This window comes from Oratosquilla oratoria, chromosome 42 (assembly GCF_046742065.1).
Source record: "Oratosquilla oratoria isolate Oo_2021 chromosome 42, ASM4674206v1, whole genome shotgun sequence".
NCBI lineage: Eukaryota > Metazoa > Arthropoda > Malacostraca > Stomatopoda > Squillidae > Oratosquilla > Oratosquilla oratoria.
Window position 1 is genome coordinate 16,520,902 of NC_134818.1, and position 25,000 is coordinate 16,545,901.

General features: G+C 39.9%; 1 protein-coding gene across 2 annotated transcripts in view; it reads left to right on the forward strand.

The window, feature by feature from the left end:
* The window catches only part of LOC143021324 (uncharacterized), a 491,448-nt gene that overhangs the window by 421,852 nt on the left and 44,596 nt on the right, over positions 1-25,000 (forward strand). For both annotated transcript variants that reach the window (XM_076178733.1, XM_076178734.1), the window contains exons 4-6: positions 16,584-16,658; positions 22,500-22,628; positions 24,804-25,000. The exon at positions 24,804-25,000 is cut by the window's right edge and continues 219 nt beyond it. In XM_076178733.1, coding sequence (XP_076034848.1) covers positions 16,584-16,658; positions 22,500-22,628; positions 24,804-25,000 — 401 coding nt within the window. The remainder of the gene's footprint in view (positions 1-16,583; positions 16,659-22,499; positions 22,629-24,803) is intronic.

Genomic DNA, 25,000 nt, shown 5'->3' on the forward strand with positions numbered 1-25,000 from the left:
TGTGTGTGTGTGTGTGTGTGTGTGTGTGTGTGTGTGTGTGTGTGTGTGTGTGTGTGTGTGTGTGTGTGTGTGTGTGTGTGTGTGTGTGTGTGTGTGTGTGTGTGTGTGTGTGTGTGTGTGTGTGTGTGTGTGTGTGTGTGTGTGTGTGTGCGCGCGCGCGTCGATGTACCGACGTTGTGCCTGCCCACCATACCAGATGAAAGGAAGAAAGGAAAATCTTGGAGAAAACGTAAGAGGAAGGAGAGAGGGAAGAGGAGGAGGAGGAGGAGGAGGAGGAGGTAAAGAAGATGGACGATGATGAGGAGGACAATGAGTAAGAGAAGGAGAAGGAGGGAGAGGAAGAGGGGGAAGACTGAGAGAATAGGGAGGAGGCAGAGGAGGAGGAGGAGAAGGAAGAGGAGGAGGAGGAGGGGTCAGAGGAAGGAGGAGAAGACATGTGTCTGGCATTTTCCACTTTTTTTCGCCTTCCTTCTCTCAAGGAGAACCCACAAACTCTCTTACTTCACAACTCCGCAGAACCTTGGACATACTCGCCCTCGTCCGTGCTGTTCTGTAACAAAGCGAACGCACTGTTTTGCGCTGCTATGTTCTTGTTTACGGAAACAATCTTCGCGGATGTGCGTGATTATGGGAACGTGTGTTTACAAAGACCCACCACCACCAATGTAGTAATGTTGTTTGCTTCCACACGTTAGCAAGTTTTCACGCATACAAGCAAGTAGATTACATATACGTGTAACGAAATTACTGCTTATGTTCACGTATGTTACACAAATGAGCCCACACACACGTGTACTGTATGTATGTATGCATGCATACATATATACACACACGCACACATATACGGGAAAAAATATTTTTTATTCTCAACTGCGTCGTGACTCAAGAGAGGTGGCTAGAAGAGGTTCATGTAAGCAAGAAAAAAACGAACAGAGAGAGAGAGAGGGGGAGAAAGAGAGAGGGAGAGAAAGAGAGAGAGAGAGAGAGAGAGAGAGAGAGAGACAGAGAGGAGAGAGACAGACAGAGAGAGAAATAGAGAGAGAGGCATAGAGACAGAGAGGAGAGAGAGAGAGAGAGAAAGAAAGAAAGATATGAGAGAGAGAGAGAGAGAGAGAGAAAGGTAGATAGACAGGGAGAGAGAGAGAGAGAGCAGGGTAGAGAGAGAGAGAGAGAGAGAGAGAGAGAGAGAGAGAGAGAGAGAGAGAGAGAGAGAGAGAGAGAGAGAGAGAGAGAGAGAATTATGTGAACAATAAACAGTGTTTCTATCCTTGGAGACTGTCGCACCAATGAGGCGAAGGCACAGAAGTGCTAAAGAAGAGATTTAAGGAGAATAGCAGGTAGTAAACCGGAAGGATAGTAGCAGTTAATTGGAGGCTGGTCTCCAATCATAAAAGAATGATGGGTGACTCTGGTCCGTAAGAATGTCACTAAAGCCCCTAACATATTGAATCCAGATGTAGAAAATATCCTTTACATTAGAGAGAGAGAGAGAGAGAAGCACTGTAGTCACAAAATTCGTAGAGCACCCAATACCCATGGTACAAACGATGATGTTAGTTTGTACTCGTGATTCCTCCGATGAGGAAATCCCTTAATGCCCTCACTTGTGTCCACAAACATTCCACGGGGCACACAGTAGCTGAGTGAAGGTGTATACACGGTTGGTTCCCGCCTCCAAGAAACTACTGACTGGATGTTATCGTATATACGAAGAGATTGTGCACTCTATGAAGTTCCTGAATACGGACCCACGTCTCGAGAAGTCGAGACTCATCGAACATTGATGGAGAACGTCCTCTGACAATGTCGAGAAAGAGCAAAAGGAAGAGGTTTGGAGGAAGGTAACAAAAAGGTTTTCCAAGTCGACTATGGTGGAGCAGTAGCTCTGTGAATTGTGGTGGATCTTGAGAAAGAGAAGCTGAAGTAGAGCAAGAAATATTATTGTAGCGCAGTGTTACCTTGTCGGAAGCTTCCTAGACTCTTTGGCCGTTTTTCAAGTATTTCTGTAACCATTAGTGTAATATGATAACAAATGTGTTGATAGTGAATTCTATGAAATGTGTGTGTTATTTTCATAAATGATGAGATCTTTTTACGTGAGCGCCATCTTGATTTCACGACTTAGTAATCCATTCCAGGAAATGACTTCTGATTAGGGTCAACATGAGAGAGGCTTACCGTGTAACTATAGCAACTCGGTTGGTGTCCTGTGATAAAGCAGGTTAATTGTGCCAACTTGATATCGACAGCGAGATCCCACGTTTAAAACGAGATAGCCCTGGCAATCTTTGGCAGGGATTTTGCGTCGAAGGCTTTTGAGAGTAGTCAGACCATATGGAGCAAATGCAACTCCAAAAGCAAAGAGTCTCCTAGTGTAAGCCCCCCTGATTTCTAATGGGATTTGCACCCCGGGGAATGCTTCCATTGTGACACCCAGTCATCTCCGTTACGACAATATGACATTATGGGTGTCCTACCATACCTTAAAAAAATGAAGAAGAAAAAAAATGTCTTCCTTTTGCCCATCCCTTAACATTGCCTGGGGCACTCCCCGATCTCAACCCCACATACAGCACAGTAGGTCTGTGGATGCACAATACCTGAACACTTGCAATATATATTAAGTATTCATATACTCATACATATATAAATACATACATACATACATACATACACACATACAAACATACATGCAGACATACACACACACATACATACATACATGTATGCATATATACAGTACATACATGCATACATATTTAGATACATGCAAGCATACGTATATATATGTGTATATATATATATATATATATATATATATATATATATATATATATATACGCACATACATACATACATACATACATACATACATGCATGCATACATACACACATAAAAACATACATACAAACAAACGCACACACACATACATACATACATACATACATGCATACATACATACATCTTTTTACATTAATGTCTTCAAGGCGTCAGATAACAATAATAGTTACGATGTTATTTACCTTGACTTTAACCAAACGTTCGACAAGGTGCCCCACCAGAGGCTACCTAATAAAGTCAAAGCCCATGGCATAGGAGGGAAAGTGTTTGAGTGGATTAGAGCTTTGATCAGTGACAGAAAACAGCGGGTCACCATAAATGGTGTAAAATCCGAATGGGGGAGTGTTTCTAGTGGAGTTCCCCAGGGCTCGGTTTTGGGTCCCTTATTGTTCATTGTGTATATAAAAGACATGGACAATGGAATTATGGTAAGGTTAGTAAGTTTGTGGATGACACTAAAATAGGACGTCTATCTAGGTCAGGAGAAGACGCCAGATTCTGCATGAGGATCTAAACAAATTATTCACTTCAATATCTCAAAGTGGAGCGTTTTAAACTTAATTTTACACAACCCAGAAAGTAGGTATAGCTTAAATAACACTTTTACAGAAAACTGAGTGCGAGATTGACTTGAGAGTTCTAGTGAGTTCTGATTTAAATCCAAGGAACAGTGTATTAGCGCCAGGAATAGAGCTAACTAAACGTTTTATATCATTGCTAGGACAGTTACAATTAAAAGTGCAGAGATAATTATTAAACTCTATCTGGCGTTAGTTAGACCCATCCTTGACTATGTGATACAGTTACAGCCATATAGAATGGATAATTCACTAGAATCAGTACAGAGGAGAATGACAAAAAATTATTCATGGACTCAGAAATTTACCTTACGAGGACAGGCTTAGACACTTAACTTACATTTTATGGAAAGATGCAGAGTGCGGAGTGATCTAATAGTGGTATTCAAGTGGTTCAAGGGCTTTAACAAGGGTGACGCAAACAAGGTCATCATATCAAGCCAACAGGACAGGTCTCGCTGTGATGGATTTAAATGGGAAAATTTTAGATTTAATAAGGAAATAGGCAAGAACTGGTTTACTAAAAGAGAGGTGAACGAATAATATAGACTTAGTAACCATGTAGTGAGCGCTGAAACTATCGGTTGTTTTAGGAAAAGGCAATTAACTTTATGGATGGGGATGACAGGTGGTAATGGACATGGAAATGCCTAGTGTAGGCCTTATGGTCTCTTGAAGCCTTCTCCTTCATTCTTATGTTCTTATGTACATATACACATACATACATGCATGCATACATACATACATACACATATACATACAAACGCACATACATGCATACGAGTATATACATACTGTACATACACACATAAGTACATGTATACATACATACATACATACATATCATATCATATCATATATCATATATATATATATATATACATACATACGTACATACATACACACATACAAACGCACATACATACATACATACGAGTATATACACACTGTGCATACACACATAAGTACATATATACACACATACATACATACACACATACAAACGCACATACATGCATACGAGTATATACACACTGTACATACACACATAAGTACATATATACACACATACACATATACATATATACATACATACATACATACATGCATACATACATACCACATATATATACATACATGCATACATACATACATACATGCATACATTTATACATACATACATACATACATACGTACATATATAGTTGCATACGTACATATATATACACACATAGATACAAACGTGCATACACACATCCATACATACACACACATACATAATATACACATACATATATATATATACATACATGCATATATACATACGTACATACATACACACATACATACATATATACATACATAATACATACATACATACATACACGCACACATACATACATGCATACATACATATATACACACACATGCATACATGCTCTACATATATGAATGTATCTGTGGTTATAATGTAAGACGTTTTATGTCACTTCATATCTTATTCTTGACAATCCCATTAACCATATTTTTCCTCTGCTCCAGTGATATTCATTTTCACTTCTCTCTCCTCCTCCCAGACCTTTGCCCTCGCGATCTCCGAGCGGCCATTATTATTTACATTTTGTCTTCGTCACCTAAGAACAACTCAGAGTGAAGATGGTCTCTGAGCTGGAGGTTGAGCTGAGTACATAGTTCAGGGAACCACGTGCCTGAGGGCAAGGCAGGACGGACTCAGGGTTTTGAAGGTCTCAAGGTAGACTTAGCTTTCGAAGCACCTCCTTCATCCACAAAAAGAAAAAAAAAAGAAGAAAAAAAAAAAAAAAGAGGACTGAGGGCTAACTCAAGGTTCCTGTTTCTTAGACAGGAGTTCCTCCCGGCGATCGCACGACAGAGGCGTGAGACTATCCATAAGGATAGAAGCGGTGGTAAAATACAGTCCAAAATACCCTCCCACCGATAAAAGCCATGCACGTGTGTCGTTACGAGAGAATCGAGTGTTTTTCTCTTAAATAATTGTCACACGTTTCTTATAATTGCTTTTACTTGATTCGTATTTGTGATTCTTTATTATTCATTGTTATTTACTGATATGGTACCAATGTGTATCCATCTATTTTTCGCCCATAATTTTTTTATCGAAATATCTTTATCTGAATAGGAGATAAACGTGTTCATATCTACAAAAGGCTTTAATATATGGTTCTGACTGTAACACGTTCAAATAGATGAGCTTTTACTTTTTATTCCCATAAACCCTAAGAGGCCGTAAAAGGTCTGCATGGAATGATATTCCATTGCTTTGTGCAAACGTGACATAAACTTGATTACTGTGGACTGTTTGTATCCCGTTCCAAAGCGACAATAGGAGCATCGAGTCGGTGCATTTCGCATGCGCCAAGAACAGTTTGATCGCAAACAAAAAGTTGCTGCGAGCTTTTAAAAGCAATCGAGGTTTTTTCCAGCAGCGTTCCGAAAACAATGATGAAATGAAATCGCAAGTGAACGGGTCTTTTACCGTAAAGTTAGGAGGTGTTTTTACTCTGCCATTTCAAGTTAGGAGTCACTACAGATATACGGCTGTCGTCAGTGACCATTCACATGGTCGGGAATATAATACTTTTACGTATGGTTTTTAAGACTAATATTGTCATGGGAGGATCACATGTTGTTACAAAAATCTTACACCATTCATTTTGCTTCTAAAATATATATGTATATAGCAATTAAAACTAAAGTTATTACAAATTCCTCAAATAGATAGAATCCTAAGGGCATAATTTGCCTTTGGTAGAAATTAAGTGTTAAGGTTAAAGAACTGCAGTTTACTAGCGCTTCTATCCTTGTATACAATTTTGCGACTCTGTCATGCGGGCTAGGAAGAAAATGAATGACCACATTACACATATGAGGCGTCTAGAAACAGAGGGGCATCCGCACCAGTTTTGCTGGTTTCGAGTTAAGCTCGGATCGTGAAAGGCGTAATAAGCTTCCTTCATGTGCATTGCTTGAAACCAGTCAAAATGGCGGGGATGCCCCTCTGTTTCTAGACGCCTCATATAGACTAATACTACTTAGCAAAAAAAAAAAATCTAAGATAAAGGCTCCTACACCAATACAAAATCAAAATCTTACGAGGAATCTCCTCAGGATACGTTTTCTGTTCCAAGGTATACTGTACAGAAAATTCTATAAATACAGAAGCAGCGTGAACCTCATGGCACTAACTCGGTCCCAGCTGCCTTCCATGGGTTTGGGTTGTGTGATGCAAAGCACGCGTTGGTTTGAGTTGCTCTGGCATAGAAACTGCATGTTAATCCTATCTACGTGCATATATAAGAATATAATTCCTATTTCTGAGTAAAGCTTGTCTGTTTGGATAGCTCTGGTGTTATTTGTGATTGTGTGTGTGTGTCAGAGAGAGAGAGTGTGTGTGTGAGAGAGAGAGAGAGAGAGAGAGAAAGAATGGGAACGCTCTCCAAGAGCACCATGTTGTTGGGAGAACGAGACGGGCTGGCATGTTTCGTGTTGGACTTAGACAAGGGTAATGTATCATGCAAGGAAATGGTGTCCGTTTACAAGAGCAGTCTATTTTTACCTTTGACTAACGTCGCAGGACATTGGAGAGGATCTGCATCCCTCCACTCTCCAACCTTTTTAAACATTTAGTGTCGTTCACGAAACCATCCTACATATGCATATTGGCTACATGAATTTTATATTGTCGCTACCTTAAGGACTTTTGTGGCACCCTTATGGACCAGTGCCAAGCAGAATTTTGCTACGAATGAAGATTATTCTCCACTTAGAGATGAATAATGATAAGTTTTAAGATTTATTATCCTTTCTTTTCTGCCATCCTCTGAATTTGTCTGAATTGGCCTTCCTCGACACCGTCATCTGAAGGAAAGATAACAGGACCGCATTCTCGGTTCATAGAAAAAGCACCAATAAAGACGACATCATTCACTACTACTCCGGCCATAATGAGAGAATAAAGAGTGGAGTGGTCATAGGATTCTTTATGAGAGCATACCGCATTTGCAGTGAAGAATTTTCCTGAGAGCATACCGCATTTGCAGTGAAGAATTTATTAAAGATGAAATAGATTACATTTTCAACGTTTTCAACAAACTCTGTTATCCGGAAGGGCTGTTGCACCGACTTTGAGAAAAGGCTTTAAAGATAGCAGAAAGAAGCATAAGGAACAGGATACGTGACTGAAAATGATAGCAGGGGGTATTGGTCCGTGCCAAACTTAAGCCACTCAGGCGAGTCAGACAATTGCTCACTAGAGCCAGTGTCAAGATTGCGATCAGCACGGTAACGAAATTAGGAGACATTGTTAAGAACCAGAACAAAGTCATGGCTAACGGGGAAGAAAATAGTATCGCCTACAAGATACCGTGTGGAAACTGTCCCATGAACTACTACGGGAAAACCAGCAGAGGTATTAAAAAGCGGACAGTTGAGCACAGGAGTGACGTCAAGGCACACCGAGTATCAAACTCGCTAGTGGTTCATGTAGATAATCATGGCCACTTACCAGACTGAGACAGAATAGAGGTGCTGCAGAAAGGACTTCCTAAGACAAGAAGAAAAATAGCTGAAGCAGCTTACATCGCTTCCCATCCAAACAACAACCACCGCGATGGGTTTATTAAATTAACAAAAACGGCGAGCCATTTGATAAATCGCGAGGCAGAGCGGAGGAAAACGAGAGGTCAGGTCGATCACGGGGGAACGCGGAGAGCTTCGGCGGGTATTTCGGGTGTGAATTGTTTGAAGGTGTATGTACTCTGGAGAAGTCCCGGTAAGGACGAAACGTCAGAATAAATACCTAACTGTTCCCTGTGTTTATCTCACCACCCATCCACTCATATATATATATATATATATATATATTTATATATATATATATATATATATATATATATGTGTGTGTGTGTGTGTGTGTGTGTGTGTGTGTATGTATATATATACATATATATATATGTGTGTGTGTGTTTGTGTGTGTATGTATATATGTATATATGTATATATATACATATATATATGTATATATATATACTGAGACCGTTTCTATTCCATAGAATTCTGGAATTATTCTACATTGGATGAGCAGGCGTACCACCATTTCCAAAACCCTTTGTTCATATTTGGAATTCCATTGACGCTTGTGTCATATTTTCTCGCACAAAATCCCAAAAATATTTTTCGTTGCAGGTGTATTACATATGTTCACTTCTTTCTTTTGTTTCTTTGTTGTCTTTTTTTTTCATTTCCTTGCTGCCCAGCTATCTTTCCTCCATTGATTCTTTTTTATACGACCCGATACCTCTTCCGGTATCCATTTACGCTGTCCAAATCTCATTTCATCGTTTACATTCTCTCCGCTGTTCTGTCTCTTCACTTTACTTTGCTACATCCTCGCCCTAACCAATGTTGTTATATATTTTATAAGGCTTGAATTTTATCTCCTCTTCTTTTCTCCTGGTTTCTTATTCTTTTTTTTTTTCGGCCTTCGAAATGAAGACACACTGGGTGACTGTGGTGAGGGATACAACTGGTTCCTCAGAGTTCCCCACCCCCTTTTTTTATCCAGGTTGATACAGAATATGAAATCATCTATTCACCAGATTCTCGCGAGCTCTGTTGTGCCAGTTTCGTTTTGTTTTTTTTCTTTCTTTCTTTATCACAACAGTTCTGAGTCTAAAGCGTAAACATAAAGGCATCATTTATTTATTCTATTCTTTTTTGTGTGCAATTAAGCCGTTTAATTTTGTGTTCATATAGCTAACCATATCAATACTAAAATAGGTCATGAACTAGATAGTTTCGATTGCTTGTTTAATTATGTACTTTTATTTATTTATTTATTTATTTTTGTTCCCTCGGCACGAGGAAGCAAGTAGGTAAACATTGGTATACCAATAGAGTGGTTAACGAATGGAACAGAATTAGAAACAATATAGTAAGCGCATAAACTATTGGATGTTTTAAGGGATTAGATAACTCTATTGATGGGAAAGACAGATGGTATTGGACATGGAACTGCCTAGTGTAGCCCTTATGGTCTCTTGTAGTCTCCTCCACTCTTATGTTCTTATAATGGAACCCAGTGGTGATGTGAGAAAATGGTTTCAATGGTTTCATCAACTCGTAAATACTAGGAACCTCTTGCATGTGAACTTAACGAGAGTTTATTTGTTTTCTTTTTTAATCTATTTATATATGTCTTATTATTTACTCATCCAATTATTCATTATTATCATTATTATTATTATCTTAATTTTTTGCACCTTGGGTCAACCAGAATGTGGTTTGTTCTGGACATATGTTGGGTACCTTTTAAGGGTCTTCATCTACCTTAGTAGTATTTTAGCAATACTTTAATTAATTTTTTGCACCTTGGGTCAACCAGAATGTGGTTTGTTCTGCACATATGTTGGGTACCTTTTAAGGGTCTTCATCTACCTTAGTAGTATTTTAGCAATACTTTAATTCATTAAAAATGCACTTATCTATCTATTTAATATTTTATTCATCTATTCACTAATTAACTCATTTATCTACCTATTTATCTATTAATTTATCTATCTATCTAATAATGTATCTTCTTTATAGGAAGGGAGAGGTGAAGCACCAGACCAGAATGCTTTTATTTCTTTCCGACGTGACATTTTGAAACCTCTTCTGGAATTAATTCTCTTTGACTCGAACGCACACCTTTCAGACTTTTCCCAAGTACCTCTCAAACGCTTATTTCCTTCATCCGGATGTCCTAGTCATGTCTCCTAAGCAAGAAATCTTAAAACTATTATATTTCAGTCTGCTACTTAATTTATTTTACTTCTGTTGTTTATTATTCAGGAGATCTTGTTCATTAATTTCATCCTCTCTCACATGTCAGGTCTCTTTTGTTTCCTGGTTTGACATCACTGTGATGTTTGGAAGTAGCTGCTGAGTTTCCATGAGGAGCCAAGAGAAGAAGGCGTTTGAAGTAACATGTTCAGATACTGGACGCTCCATGTTCGGTACACTAAGCGAGAATGAGGACCACTTGCTCGCCTCCCTCCTCCTCCAGACTAAGAACCTTCTTTGCCAGAAGTCTTCTGCAGTAGGAATGTGAGTTGCCCTTTCATCACATAAGAAGGACCTCGACACCACACCTCCTCCTCCAGAAGGGCCGCTCTTCCTCGATCGAGCGACCAACGAGCTCATGACGTCACGAGTTCCTCGAGACGTGAACGAGACTCTTTGATACCGCGGGACCGTTGGCGCCTACCCTACATGAGCTCCTTTCAAAAAGAAAGGAAAAAAAAAAGGGAAAAAAAAAATCGCGACGCCTTTCGGGGTCAGTCGTCTGGTGGAGGAAAACGCGCCCGATCACCGAGTTAAGTTTGGTTAAGCTTCCCGGTTAAGCTTATATGATCCCGAGCATGTGGGCCCCTGAGGTAGGCCCGGAAGAGGCACCGAGTCTTCATGGGCCAAGGAGGGATTAAATACAAGGTGATGAGCTGGTCAGGAATGAGCGAAGGAAGAGAAGCTCTGAAAGAGAGGAGGGGAAGAAGACGGGCGCAGTGGGAACTGAAGAAAGTAAGGAAAAGGAAAGAAATCGGAGGAGAAAAAAGTGAAGGTGAGGGATTTGGTGATGGCATAAATCAAAGAAGTGAAGAATTTTATAGATAATGGGAATGAAAAGAGAGAGAGAAAGAGAGAGATAGAGAAGAAAATACAGAAGATATGTATTAGAGATTGGGAGGGAGGAAGAGACGAGCAAGAAGGTGATACCAGAAGAAACAAGAAAAGTGGAGGACACACAGAAGCAGGAACCCTGATGATGCACTGATCAGGTAGCCAAGCGACTAACTGATGTAGCGTGACAACCTACGACACTAACCACTATACCAACAAGCCGTGGGGGCGGAGGAGGGTTGGGGGACGTATACGTGCATGTGTACATACATGCGTGGTCTCAGGAATCAACTCCATGGTACGCGAGTTTTTGTGAGGCTTTGTCCTCCCACTCCTCCTGTCTCTCATCCTATTTGTTCAGTACTTGTCCTCATTTACCCTCAAGGCCTCAACCACCTTTTGCCGCCTCCTGACGACGTGTCAGACGTAATTTGTTAACATTATCACTCTCCTACCACTCGCAATATTTTGTGATGCAGTAATCCTTAAACTTACATTTTAACTATGCAGTACCAGAGGAAGGGGTTTATATTATCAACTGAGACTAATCTTAACCCTTTAGTACCCAGAAGTTTACTTCAAGAACTTTATTAAGATAGTCAGGCACTGGCTGCAACAAAACCTGTAAAGATGTTAAGATTTTATAAGTTAACAATACAGAGATATTGGATAGCCACGCTCTTGCATAAAATTTATAAATTAGTCAGGCGTCTAACCATAATAAGGGCATAGAAGTTTCCTTTGGCTTCCTTGTATAGGTTATCTGCATCCACATACTCGTTACTATAGATGAGTGAAAACAATAATATTTTTTTCCAAACGTTATCGTTGTTAGTGTCGTATCGTCTCGCACGAAAATCTGATAACCGTCTATTGTGCAATTGTACTTTGAACAACCACGCTCTTTCTCGTTCATTAATCGGCGCATGCACTGAAAAACTAAAAAAAAAAATAAAAAAAATAAAAAAAATTGGTTAGACAGCCACTCTCCCCTTTGGAAATCTATGTTCTTCGTAATTTATTACCCCAGTATATGACGCAAATACAATTTTGTCGAATAAAGTACAGACCCTTCCAACATTTCTTGGTTTTTCTTACAGAGCATCGTTTTTGTGCCTTGCCCGAAGTCCATAACAGTCAGAAGGTGAAGCAAAGGCTCGAAAATGCGTTTTTCACATTTGGATTTACGAAGGAATAAAGAAAACGGAGTTGAATGGTGTTCCAATTTGTGTTGTAAAAAGGTCAGCCATTTCACTTGAGAGCGTGATTTCATTATTTTATTACGAATTACGCCAGAGGATTTTATTCAGTTCAGTAGTGCACTTCTTTCTTACAAGGTAAACTCGTTTTGGTTAATCTTCTCAAACTGATAATTGAGAAATCAGACTTTCTTCTTCGGGTTGATGTCAAATCTTTTAATCAACTCGGATTAAAGCAATTAGGAAGATATATTTTCTAAACACTTAATTGCTCACGTTCCCATCCATTCTGCACAAACCCACTCATATACATATACAGATAGACACATGCATTTGTGAACGCAGGCACGCACGCGCATGCACATACACACACACACGCACGCACACACACACACACACACACACACACACACACACACACACACACACACACACACACACACACACACACACACACACACACACACACACACACACACATACACACACACACACATATTATGATGAAAGGCAGTCATCTGGGGGAATCCTATAAGGTGAATATGATGACTGGGGGATATGGGATTTCGTCATATGAAGAAATGAAGTGATATAATAATAATGGAGAGAAGAAAGAAGGAAAACAAAAATCGGAAGGTAGGTGAAACGGTGCATCGAGGAACATGGCAGCCAGAGAAAGTAGTGGGAATCTATGTAACGGTACTAAACATGACAGGATAATTATTACAATAAAACTATTAATGAGACAGGTAATGCAGTCGAACACAAGAACGACTAGAATGAATTCCTGATGACAGTATTGGAAGACATAATAAGGACGAAAAGAAAAGGAATTAACAAACATTTTACAGCCCAAAGGACAAGAATAAATTTAGAATGCAAATCAAGTTATATGACCAAATTGGAAAAAAGAGAGAATTTGAAAGCTGAAAAGTGATTATGACAAGATGAAGGTGGTGATAGATAAGATGAAGAACGGTATAAAAAACAATGGTAACGCAAAGGAGAACAAAGAATACGTCAGAAAGATCACACAAAAAAACGGAAAGGGTATAAAAGGGTATATGAGGAGAAAAATACATTTCAATAAGATTATGGAACAAAAAAAGGAGGGAGGAAAAGGAAGATGCAGAAAGAAGTAATGAATATATTCAAGAACAGAGAAATAGGTAATGAGAGATAAAAAAAAAAGATAAAGGATAAATAGAATTATAAAAACAAATCTTTCTCATATAAAAAGGAAAGAACATTTACCACCAAGACTAGAAAGGAAAACATCGAGAAAAAAAACAGAAACCAATTAGAAATTGTGCAAGTAATCGTGAACACTGAGGGAGGTATGCAAGAAGAAACAAAAGAAGTGTTACGCTAGGGCAGATATGTAAATGGATGGGCACGCAAGAAGGGCGGTCGACAACCAAAGAGACTGACCTCCCTCACTCATAGGGCAGCTATGGCCTCTCCTTATTGACTTACTTTCCCATTCTGAGTGAAAGTAAGACCTTCCTCAACCTCAACGCCGTTGTGACCTCTCCCCTCTCCCACTTTGAGTTAAACTGACCTATCCTAGTAGCCACTTCTACCTTTAACTACCTTAGCCCTTAAACTACAACCACCATACACCTTAGATCCGTAAAGATAAATCTCACATTCGAAGGTTGGGAGAACCGAAATTCCGAATTCAGGAAAACTTACCAAAGCTACCTCGTCAGTAGTATTAATGACCACCGATGAAAAAGTTATTACCAGACTTTAGGAAAAAGAAAGATTATAAGAAAATGAGGGGAAAAAAACCATCGCTAAGAGGTCTTATCATTCAGTCATCACTCAACAATGAAATTCTAAAAAGAAAATATACTGAATACTTATACTCTCATAAGAGAGAAAAGGCCTTTTGTTGTTATATATATATATATATATATATATATATATATGTATGTATGTATATATGAATATATACATACACACACACACACACACACACAAATATATATATATATATATATATATATATATATATATATATATATATATATACAGTATACACATGTATATGTTCACTATAAACCCACTATCGGAGAAATAATTACGGAAGTACAGGGAAACTGTATATTTCGACTACTATCTGTAGTCCTCTTCAGAAGAAGACTACAGATAGTAGTCGAAATATACAGTTTCCCTGTACTTCCGTTATTATTTCTCCGATAGTGGGTTTATAGTGAACATTTACAAATGTGTTATAACATACCAATTTCCATACATATATATATATATACATATATATATATATATATATTTATATATATATATATATATATCTATATATTTATATATATATATATATATATATATATATATATATATATATATATATATGCGTGTGTGTGTGTGTGTGTGTATATATATATATATATTATATATATATATATATATATATATATATATATATACAGTATATATCCCTTGGGCCAAATTTTCATAATATAGCAAGAGGGAAGTGAATTTTAGAATCTAGTGGAGTACCTCTTCAACTGACCCTCCGGGAGATTCTCTTGGATGATTCATCAAGAATGAAGACTTCCATAGGTACCTCTGGATGGGCTGCTAAGGATGCTTCCAGGCCCCTCAAGAACCCTAACGCTTTCAATAGAGCGATGCCATTAGAAGTTCTTATGATGGTTAATGTCTGACGATTTTTTTTTTTTCATTCGAGAGGCAGACCTGAGATGAAAAAGAAATATTATAGAGCATTGTCGAGTCGATGAAGCCAAAATCCTGTAATTCGATTTTTTCTTTCTTTCTTTCTTTTTTACGAGCAACGGTGTTTTAAACTCTTCGGATAACAAGCTCGTTACGGAAGAAGTTAGCTGCGGTAGCTTTAACCTCCTTTTTCCGAGGAGGTTAAACCTTATACTTAATCAAATCACCAGAAGTTAACAAGAATAAAAAAGAACCCTTCAAGACGAAAGGGTTTAATGTATATCAAGATGTTAACGTGGACTGACATGTTAAATGTATCAAGTTAAAACTGACACGTTAGCTTGTGCATTCACTGAAATACTAAGCAGTGCTGAATTCCAAGCAGTACTGATTATGTTAATGTTAAAATGTTAATGTGTACTGATGCTTAAACTGGTATATTAATGTGTATTGACACGTTAATCTTTGCTGACGTAATATGACTGTACTGATGCAGCGTATTGTACTAACACGTTAAGGTGTGGCAGCAAACTAGGCTAATGCTACTTGCTTTTGCTTCTTCGTCTGAGTAGAAACGACCGTAAGAAACGTCCGTAAGAACATCTCAACAATGTGTCTAATATTCGCATCTTAGGTTTAACTTCTCATAGTTCGTCATTCAACTTGTCACTATATGACGCAAGAGTAATTTGACATTTGGAAATATCAAAAGCAAAAGATCATAACCGAAGTCGTTCCTACTCAAAGTAGCAAAAGCAAGTAGCATGCTGGCGAGAAATGCCTAGTGCGCCGCCACCTTTAACTTACTGACGCGATAATTTATGCTGATGTATTATCGTACTTTATACTGATATACTCTCAATTGCAGAGACTTTTCTTAGGACATTTTTCTTTTACTAATTTTTGCTTTTCAAGAATCATATACAGTTGGATTGCAAATCTCTGTTTTTTTTCAGTTTTCATATTACAATGTGTCTTTATCTAATATTACTCTACCGTATCATAATAAGCAAACTATTATGAAACCACTAACAGTTCTGAATCTTTAACATGTTTTGGTGTTGAAGTAAACACTTGTAATTGGTTGACGTGTGAACTTATTCAATACAGCGACATTCTGCATAATTTTTTTCTTGTTTACGCCAGATAACTTTATTCAACTGAGGAACGCTTAGAAACATGATGGGACCTCGGTCAATCCAGACCTCGTTTTATCATGTGTCCACACACACCTAACTGAATAAAATATTTAAAGGATGTTACTGTAATGAAGATGTTCGTGTCTAAGCCTTAATCTTAATCAAAAGTGATTTTGTGTACCTACGCGTTCTCCAGCAGCGACAATTCTTCTTCAAATATTGACACAAATTCGTACGTTGTCGCTCTTGTGTTCTTGTGATGACGTAATGTCGGCTGTACATGCCTCACTCCCTCAGCCCCTCTTGCGAGCCGTCATGCCTTCGTCATCGCTCTTACCTTTATACTCTTAGCGTGTTTGTACATCCTGATGAGCTCTCAAGCATCGGAAAACTCTCTCATCCTCTCTTTTTTCTCTCTCTCTCTTTGCAGTGGAGTACCTTGAAGTGAAGTACGTCTATTTGCTTATCCTGGGGAGTGCAGTATACTCCATCACCTGGGCAGCGGGTAGGTAGAATTTACCCTCCGCACTCTCGGCTCCCCTTCATCCCTTATCCACACAAACACTCTCCTTCACCTCTCAGACCTTTCCGAGTGATCCAGAATCTATTGACTGCCCCTTCTTGGCTCTTAAACTCGCTTTCTATCTTTTCCCCATTTTCGTTTTCTATTTATTCTTCTTCTTTTCTGATCTCATCCAAGTCTTTCATTTTCTCTTTTCTGTCATTTCCTTTTACTGAAGAATGACTTTTTGTCTCTTTATTCTTCTTTCTTTTAATTTCATCAAACTTCGACACTCTTCCTTACTACCCCTATTCTTCCTATGTATTTCAGATATTATGTAGTTATATTCTCTCTATCTTCTTCAGTTACTTCCTTCTGAATTTCACCTTAACTTTTTTCTCTTGACCCACACCGTAACTGGTTCTCCCTCCCACTATATTCCTCCCCCGATCTCCCCTATCCCCCTCCACCTCCCCCCCTCTCTCTCTCTCCTTCTCCCTATATCCTCTATCTCCTTCTCTCTCTCTCTATCTATCTATCTATCTATCTATCTATCTCTCTTCTGTCTCTCTCTGTCTCTATTCTTTCCTCCTTTTCATCTTCCCCCTCCATCTCCCTATCTCTCTCTCTCTCCCTTCCCCTCCTTCCAGCACCTCCTTCTATCCCCTAAAGCAATCCCTTCCCTTCGTGTCATAATTTCTCCATTTCTTCGCAAGTCTTCAAAGACTCGCCCCTTCCCCGTCACATTTTTCCCTTTCTTTATACTCTGGATTTCCTCTCCCAACTACCCCCCCCCCGCTCCATTACACTCTCGGTTACCATCTCCCCTGCCTCTACCATATCCACCTTTTTTCCCAGACCTCCCTCCTTTACCCAGACCCTCTTTTTACCATGACCCTCCCTCTCTCCAAGAACTTCAGACCGTTCCAGCCTTTCTATGGAATTGGATGGCTAACTTCCCTCTTCCGCCCTCAGCATACTTTAATGGCTGATGATTACTAAATGAACCTTCTTTAGCCTCTTCAATACGGCCTTGCACTTTACGGATGTTTGTTCCTATAGAGGAAAGATGATTTAAGGCGTCTAGTGGCGACAAACTCCATTTGAAAAGAGTATTTTCAATATATCACCACGCCAACCCCCATGCTGAATTTCTACCCTCCCTTCCCTACATCCAACTGTATTAAATCATCTTTATTTAGCCAGAAAATAACATTTAATGCATGTCACTCTATTGAAGGGATTAAAGAAGACAAAGAGTAGCTGAGAATTACATGTTTTGGGGAAGATTGTACTACTGTTACTCTTCGTTACAACTCTATATACACTGAGAGTACCTTTTTTTGTATTTCATGTACACCTGACCATCTCTCACCCGTATATTTATTAGATGTCTCTAATTATGTACAATGTATAACCTTGTTAATGACCTTTTCCATAAATGGGTTAATCATCAAAGGTTTAAACCCTTGAAGAGTGAGGGATTATTCTCTCGGCTTGATCAAAAAGTCTGGCATTAGCTTGAATGAATATAAAAGACAAGACTCACAAACGGGTTCAGATGACTTTTCAGATCCTTTCTAAGCACATCTTTTCATTGGGATTAGGCCAGAAAGTTTCCCCCTCCCTCCCCCTCCCCTCCTGCTCCCATGGAGGCTCTCTGAGTCATCATGGCAAGGGGAGGGAGGGTGGGGGTATGGGTTTCTTCTTGAACAGAGCTGGTGCCTGCACTCTCACGGGTAAAAATGTGCATTTGTGCACTCAACTGTTTTAATATATTTTAGAAACATTTTGGAGAAAGAAATTTCCAATTCCGGGAGTCTGCAGGAAGAGACGTCGATGCTCTCAGTGACGTCACTAATCCGGCTGTCAATTTCCCTGTTGCAAGCTTCGTTGTTCTCGTGTAATTTAAGTTCGCGTTGGAGCTCAGCACTGCAATAATTTAGACCTTACTCCTGGAAGGTAACAACCTGGTAAAGAGAATTGAATTGTTTTTAGATAAAATGGAAATTCTTCTTTCCAAAAAATCTCAAACCTCAACTGAAGCAGCGCATACCTGAAACTTGCGCTTCTTATCACTGTACTACAATACTGAGATAGATTGGGCATGTAGAAAGAATGGATGAAGAAAGACTGGCAAAAAGAGTATGAAAAGCGAAAGTGGAAGGCGTGAATTTGAAAGGAAAACCAAGAATGAGGTGGATGGGTGGAATGAAGAAAGCACTGGGTGCAAGAGGAATGTCTGTCGAGCAAGGTAGAGAGTGTAGAAAGATAAGATTAAATGGACAGAGGTTGCAAAAGGATGAAGAGAAGACACAACCCGAAAAAATAATACTGTATGCTCCGTTTTCTTCTTATTCTTATTCTTCTTCTTTTTCTTCTTCTTCTTCTTCTTCTTCTTCTTATTCTTCTTTTTCTTCTTCTTCTTCTTCTTCTTCTTCTTTTTCGAGTGAGTGAGGGAATGAGAAGGGGAGACACACAATGAAGTGGTGGGGGTACACCAGCACCTGCTACCGGGATCCGCAGTGGAATTCCTGCGCTTTACTGCAAGGGACACAGAGGACCTTTCATCCACCAGGTGTCAAGATGAGAAGGGTGACGAATGGGTTTGGATGGCTTGGGAATGGGTGCAGGAGGTGTGTGTGCTTTGACTCGTCCAACACCCCTTATAAGGGGAAGAGAGCCTTTTGGTATGTGTGTATGTATGTATGCATATGTGTGTGTATGTATACAGGTATGTATATATATATACATATATATATATATATATATATATATATATATATATATATATATATATATATATATGCATGCATGTATGTATGTATGTATGTATATATGCATGTATGTATGTATTACAATACCTCTCACTTTTTCCTTCCTCGTTCCCTTCTCTCCTCCTCTCCTCTTCTCCTCCTCTCCTCCTCTCCTTTTTTCCTCTTCTCCTCCTCTCTTCCTCTCCTCCTCTCCTCTCTCCATCTCTCCTCCCGCCTCTTCTGTCACCGCTTCCTCTTTGCCAGGCTGCCTTCGGATTGCCTCCTTTGATGGGGAGCCGTTTCTATCCGTAAGGCTCTCCTGCCTGAGGACATACCTCCCACCCCTCCCCTCCCTTCCCCTCCTTACCTACCTTCCTCCTCATCCTCATCCTTACCTACCTTTCTACTCCTCCTCTTCTTTACCTACATTTCTCCTCCTCCTCCTCCTCCTCCTCCTGCTCCTTACCTACCTTTCTACTCCTCCTCCTCTTTACCTACCTTTCTCCTCCTCTTCTTTACCTACCTTTCTCCTCCTACTTCTCCTTTTCCTCTTCCTCCTCCTCCTTCTCCTTTTCACCTTATTTCCATTGTTCTCCGTCCTTTCACAATATTTTCGCTTTCCTCATTTTCCTTTTCCCATTCCTAATTTCCCTCAGCCTCCTTTTCCTCCTGTTCCTCCTCTTAGAATCTTTATTTTCCTCCTCCTACTCCTCCTCCTCTTCCTTCTCCTTTTTATTTTCATTTTCCTCCCTTCCCCTCAGTTCTCCTTTTCTCTTTCCTCATCTTTTTTTCTTCATTCTTTTCCTTCTTCTCCTTTTCTTCCTACTCCTCTTCTCAGTCTTCCTCCTGCCCCTCTTCCTCATCACCCGCCTCCTCGCATCCTTCTTTCTCCTCCTCCCCTTTCTCCTCTTCTTTCTCTTCCCTCTCCTTCTCTTCTTTCCCTTTTCTCTCCCTCTCTTTCTCAATTCCCTCTTTCTCCTTCCACTCTCACCCTCTTTATTTCTTCCCTTATTTCTCTTTCCTCTCTTCCTGCTCTCCTTTTTCCTCCTCTCCTTTTTCCTCCTCTCTCTTCTTCCAACACCCTGTTTCCTCTACTCTCTCCTTCCTCCTTCTTCCTTCCTCATCCTCCCTCCCTTCCTCCTCCGTCCCTTCCTCCTTCAGCTCCCCCACCTCTCCCACCCTCCCATTCCTCCTGCTCCTCCTCCTCCTCCTCCTCCCCTCCTTCACAAATGGAAAAAGGGATTGGATGTTGGCCAAGCTGTTTCATGGCTTCGCGTTTCTTTTTTTCCTCCGGTGGAAACGCCTCGTCATTTGTGTTTCCTATTTTATGCCACGACGCCAAGGAACATTTTCACCCTTCCTGAAGGAGGCTTCTCGTGTATTGATAGCGCCCTCTGCGTCGCCGTCAATGGGTCCTCTCCAGTTCGAAAGGAGATCGTTACGAGTTCTTCCTCCTGCGTGTCACGGGAGGTCGTCGAAAATTTCAGCCTCCTTTCAGACGCGCCAGGGTTCATGAGCTCGAGTGTACATGAGTGTACACGGGCTCAAACGCACATGAACGAAGACGTACATGAATGTATGTGAATATGAAGGCATAGAAACATAACATAGCATAACATAACATAATCTAATCCAACCTAATCAAACCAAACGAAATCTAACCTAACCTAATCTTACCCAAATTAACCTAACATATGCTAACCTAACCCAGCCTAATCTGATCAAACCAAACGAAACCTAACCTAGCCTAATTTCACCCAGCCTAACCTATCTTATGCTAATCTAGCCCAACCTAACCTAATCTAACCCAACCTAACCTAACCTGGCCCAACCTATCCTACCTTACATAAACCTATCCTAATCTAACCAAACGTAACTTGACCTAATATAACCTAACCTAATCTAACTTAACCTAACCTAACCAAAACCCTCTGAAAACCTAGAAAACGACGACGATATCGGTAACATTGTTATCACAAGTTAAACAGACTTTGAACAAATACGAAGACGAACGTAGTCGAACGGCACATTCGAACGATTGCCCACACGAACGTAAGTGTACATGAACGTATATATAATTAAACGAACACAAAGATAACAGCAAAAGCATTGAACTGGAATGAAATTTCCAGAATATAAATTTACCTTCTGTTCCTCAAAGCTTTGTTGTTTTTCTTTTTTATCCAAAACTATTTTGGGCCTTTAGATAAATTCTTAATAGAAGAACATCTAAAATTCATCAACAAAAAAAGCTGTATCTCCTTGATCAAGACTTTTCATGGCAACTGTACAAGTACATACATATTTCCCTCTACTAGAAATCTCTTAATATCCGCCATAGTACATCATTCTGATACCTCGTGTGCCAGATCGTTTTGTCCTCAGTAAGGCGCTATCACTGGGATATGCTTTCCCCCGACTGATGGGGCGGATTTGCAGCCCGCAGCTTTAGGGATGGTATCTGATATGCTGGAAGAAAATAGATTTCCTCCAGCGTATCAAATGACATTCTATATAAATTGTTGAGAAAACAAAATAGTTTGCTATAGTGATTTTACGGCGGAAAAAGTTCCGGAGCGCGGGCGGTTCCGTCGATTAATCGGAGGTAGGAGGAAAAAAGATAGTAAAGTGTAACTTCCTCTGTATTCTTTCATTTCTCCCTCCCTCACCCCCACTTGCATGATTTGCATGACCTTTAGTCTCTGACCTGAGGTCATGTGGTGACCTCGAGTTCTTCGTAATGTGTCTCAGCCGTCACTGATTCCCACTTGCGGAGATAATACTTTGCACATTTCGTCACAGAAGAAAATACGTTACACAATACGTCATAGGCTAGAGAACGTCGTATATCACGTTATAGATTACATTACAGATGATGTCATGAAAATTTACGTCACGGTAGAAAATGACGTCACGTAGATCATGACGTCATTGTCTGAAGACAGATTACGTAATAGAAAACACTTCCCAACAGTCTTACCTTCTTAGAACGATCTTGAATACATATCTTATTCATCCTTGGCTGACGAAGTAGCAACCTGCATCCCTTCAGTGATGTGTTAACGACCTCCCCCCGGTACTCGAACAGGTCCGGTGTTCGACTGGGGCCGCTACGAGATGTTCGAGTTCGGATGCACCATCGCCTTCCAGGACCACACGACCGGAGGACGCTCCTTTGTCACCTGCGCCTTCCTCTTCGTCCTCGTCCTGCCCCTCGGTGAGTAGGCCCTCGGTTCTCTTCCTCTTTCTCCTCCTCCAGGTATCCTCCTCCTCCTCCTTCTCCTACTCCTCCTCCTCCTCCTCCGACTCCTCCCACTCCTCCGACTCCTCGTCCTCCTCTCTCCCCCCTACTCCTCCAGGTCCTCCTCTGACTCAGACTCCTTCAGGTCTTCCTCAGACTCCTCATCGCCAACGCCGTCAATAGCACCAGAGCCACCACCTCCGTAACCACCATGACCATCATGACCATCATCATTACAATTACCATCATTATGATGCTCCTTTTTAACCTCCACTTATGCTTCTCTCCCTCTTCCTCTTTTCTCTCTCCTTCCTCTCTTCTCCCTCACCCCCTCCTTCCTCCCCTCGTATATATGCATGTGTGTGTGTTAAAGAGAGACAGAGTGATAGAGAGAGAGAGAGAGAGAGAGAGAGAGAGAGAGAGAGAGAGAGAGAGAGAGAGAGAGAGAGAGAGAGAGAAAGAGATAAAGAGGCGAGAGAGAAAGAGAGAGAGAAGGTGGAGGAGGAGGATGTGGGAGTGCTATAGAAATGGGTGCCAAAAGCGGGCCAATGAGTTAATGCACTTATTACATAAATCACAATATTTATGTATTTCTTGTGCGTGCGTGTGTGCCGATTTCAAAATCCATCAGTTTTAGTGCCAACCCTTTTCCGTCTTTCTTATTCTGTAATCCATTTTCTAAATTGAACTATTTTATGTCTCGTTTTCTTTCAGAGACAGCAGTATTCGTGTCGTGGTATCTTAGTGAATAAGGTAGAAATTAAAACAGAAATAAAAAATTTATTTATCTGTCTATCTACCTGTCTACATATACATATATATATATATATATATATATATATATATATATATATATACATATATATATATATATATAGGTATCTGTATCTGTATGTAATTACATGTATATGTATGTATATATGTATGTATATACATATACATTATATATATATTTATATATATATATATTATATATATACATACATATATATATATATATATATATATATATATATATATATATACATATATATATATATATATATATATACATTCATATATACATATATATATATATATATATATATATATATATGTATGTATGTATGTATGTATGTATGTATGTATGTATATACCAATAGGCTTCTTCTCCCTTATAAAAAAGCAGCCAGCCAAGACATGCACCCATCCCTACCCATCAGACTCCAAATTGTCAATCATTTTCCCCAAAAAGGAAAGGTAAATTGAATAAAAAATCAATATGGAAAAAAAAAATCTGACGAGCTCCATTTGAGAAGGGATAAACATAGGATTCCATTCGCCTTAAGTTGGAGCTCAAGTAGTCTAAAGTCACTCTCGAGACCCCAAATGTCTTCGTGCCACCTCATACGACCTGAGTAGCACTCTACCACCATCTCAAGACTCACCAGCTGCATTCCATGTTGACACCTTTATGGCGCTTATTAACCTAAATATAATTGTTTGGTGTCAGAATTTACCCCTTTGGCTGTAATGATACCGTCTTTTCTCTTTTCTTTCCTCCTCTTCTCTTTTCTTCACTTCTTTTCTCTTCTTTTCTCTTCTCTTCTCTTAGCTTCTCTTCTTTTCTCTTCTCTTCTCTTCTCTTTTCTTCTCCTCTCTTCTCTTCTCTTAGCTTCTCTTCTTTTCTCCTCTCTTCTCTTCTCTTTTCTTCTCCTCTCTTCTCTTCTCTTCTCTTCTCTTAGCTTCTCTTCTCTTCTCTTAGCGTCTCTTCTTTTCTCTTCTCTTCTCTTCTCTTCTCTTCTCTTCTCTTTTCTTCTCCTCTCTCCTCTTCTCTTTTTTTCTCTCTTCTCTTCTCTTCTCGTTTCTTCTTGTCTATTCTTCGGGTCAAAAATGTGGTTTCAGTAACCTTAAAACGCACTTTTAAGGAATCCTTTGGGTATCAGAGCCGCAGTTTTGATTCGAAGATCACACAAAGATTCTCCTCAATCAAAAGGGACGTTTAAAGCTCCGAACCTTTGTCTGCGGGAGGTGGATGTCTCCTCCCTCACCTCAGAAGATCAAAGACACCCTACGAAGGCACCCCCAAGGCAGCCACTTTCCCGATAGGTCAAATGAGAAGATGAAGACGCGTTTTTTAACACTTGTACCCTTTTTTTCTCCCCCCAACAGCCGTGGTCGTCATCTGCTACTCACTCATCATCCTTCAAGCGCACAGGTTCCAGAAGGAGCTCTTCCGCATCACGGGGGATGTCAACGGCGTTGACGCCGTCGCTGGAGGGATCGGCAGCCGGCACAACGGCACTGGGAGCCTCTCGACCAGTCTCAACCCAGACCCCACAGCCCCGACCACCCACCCCCCACCGCCA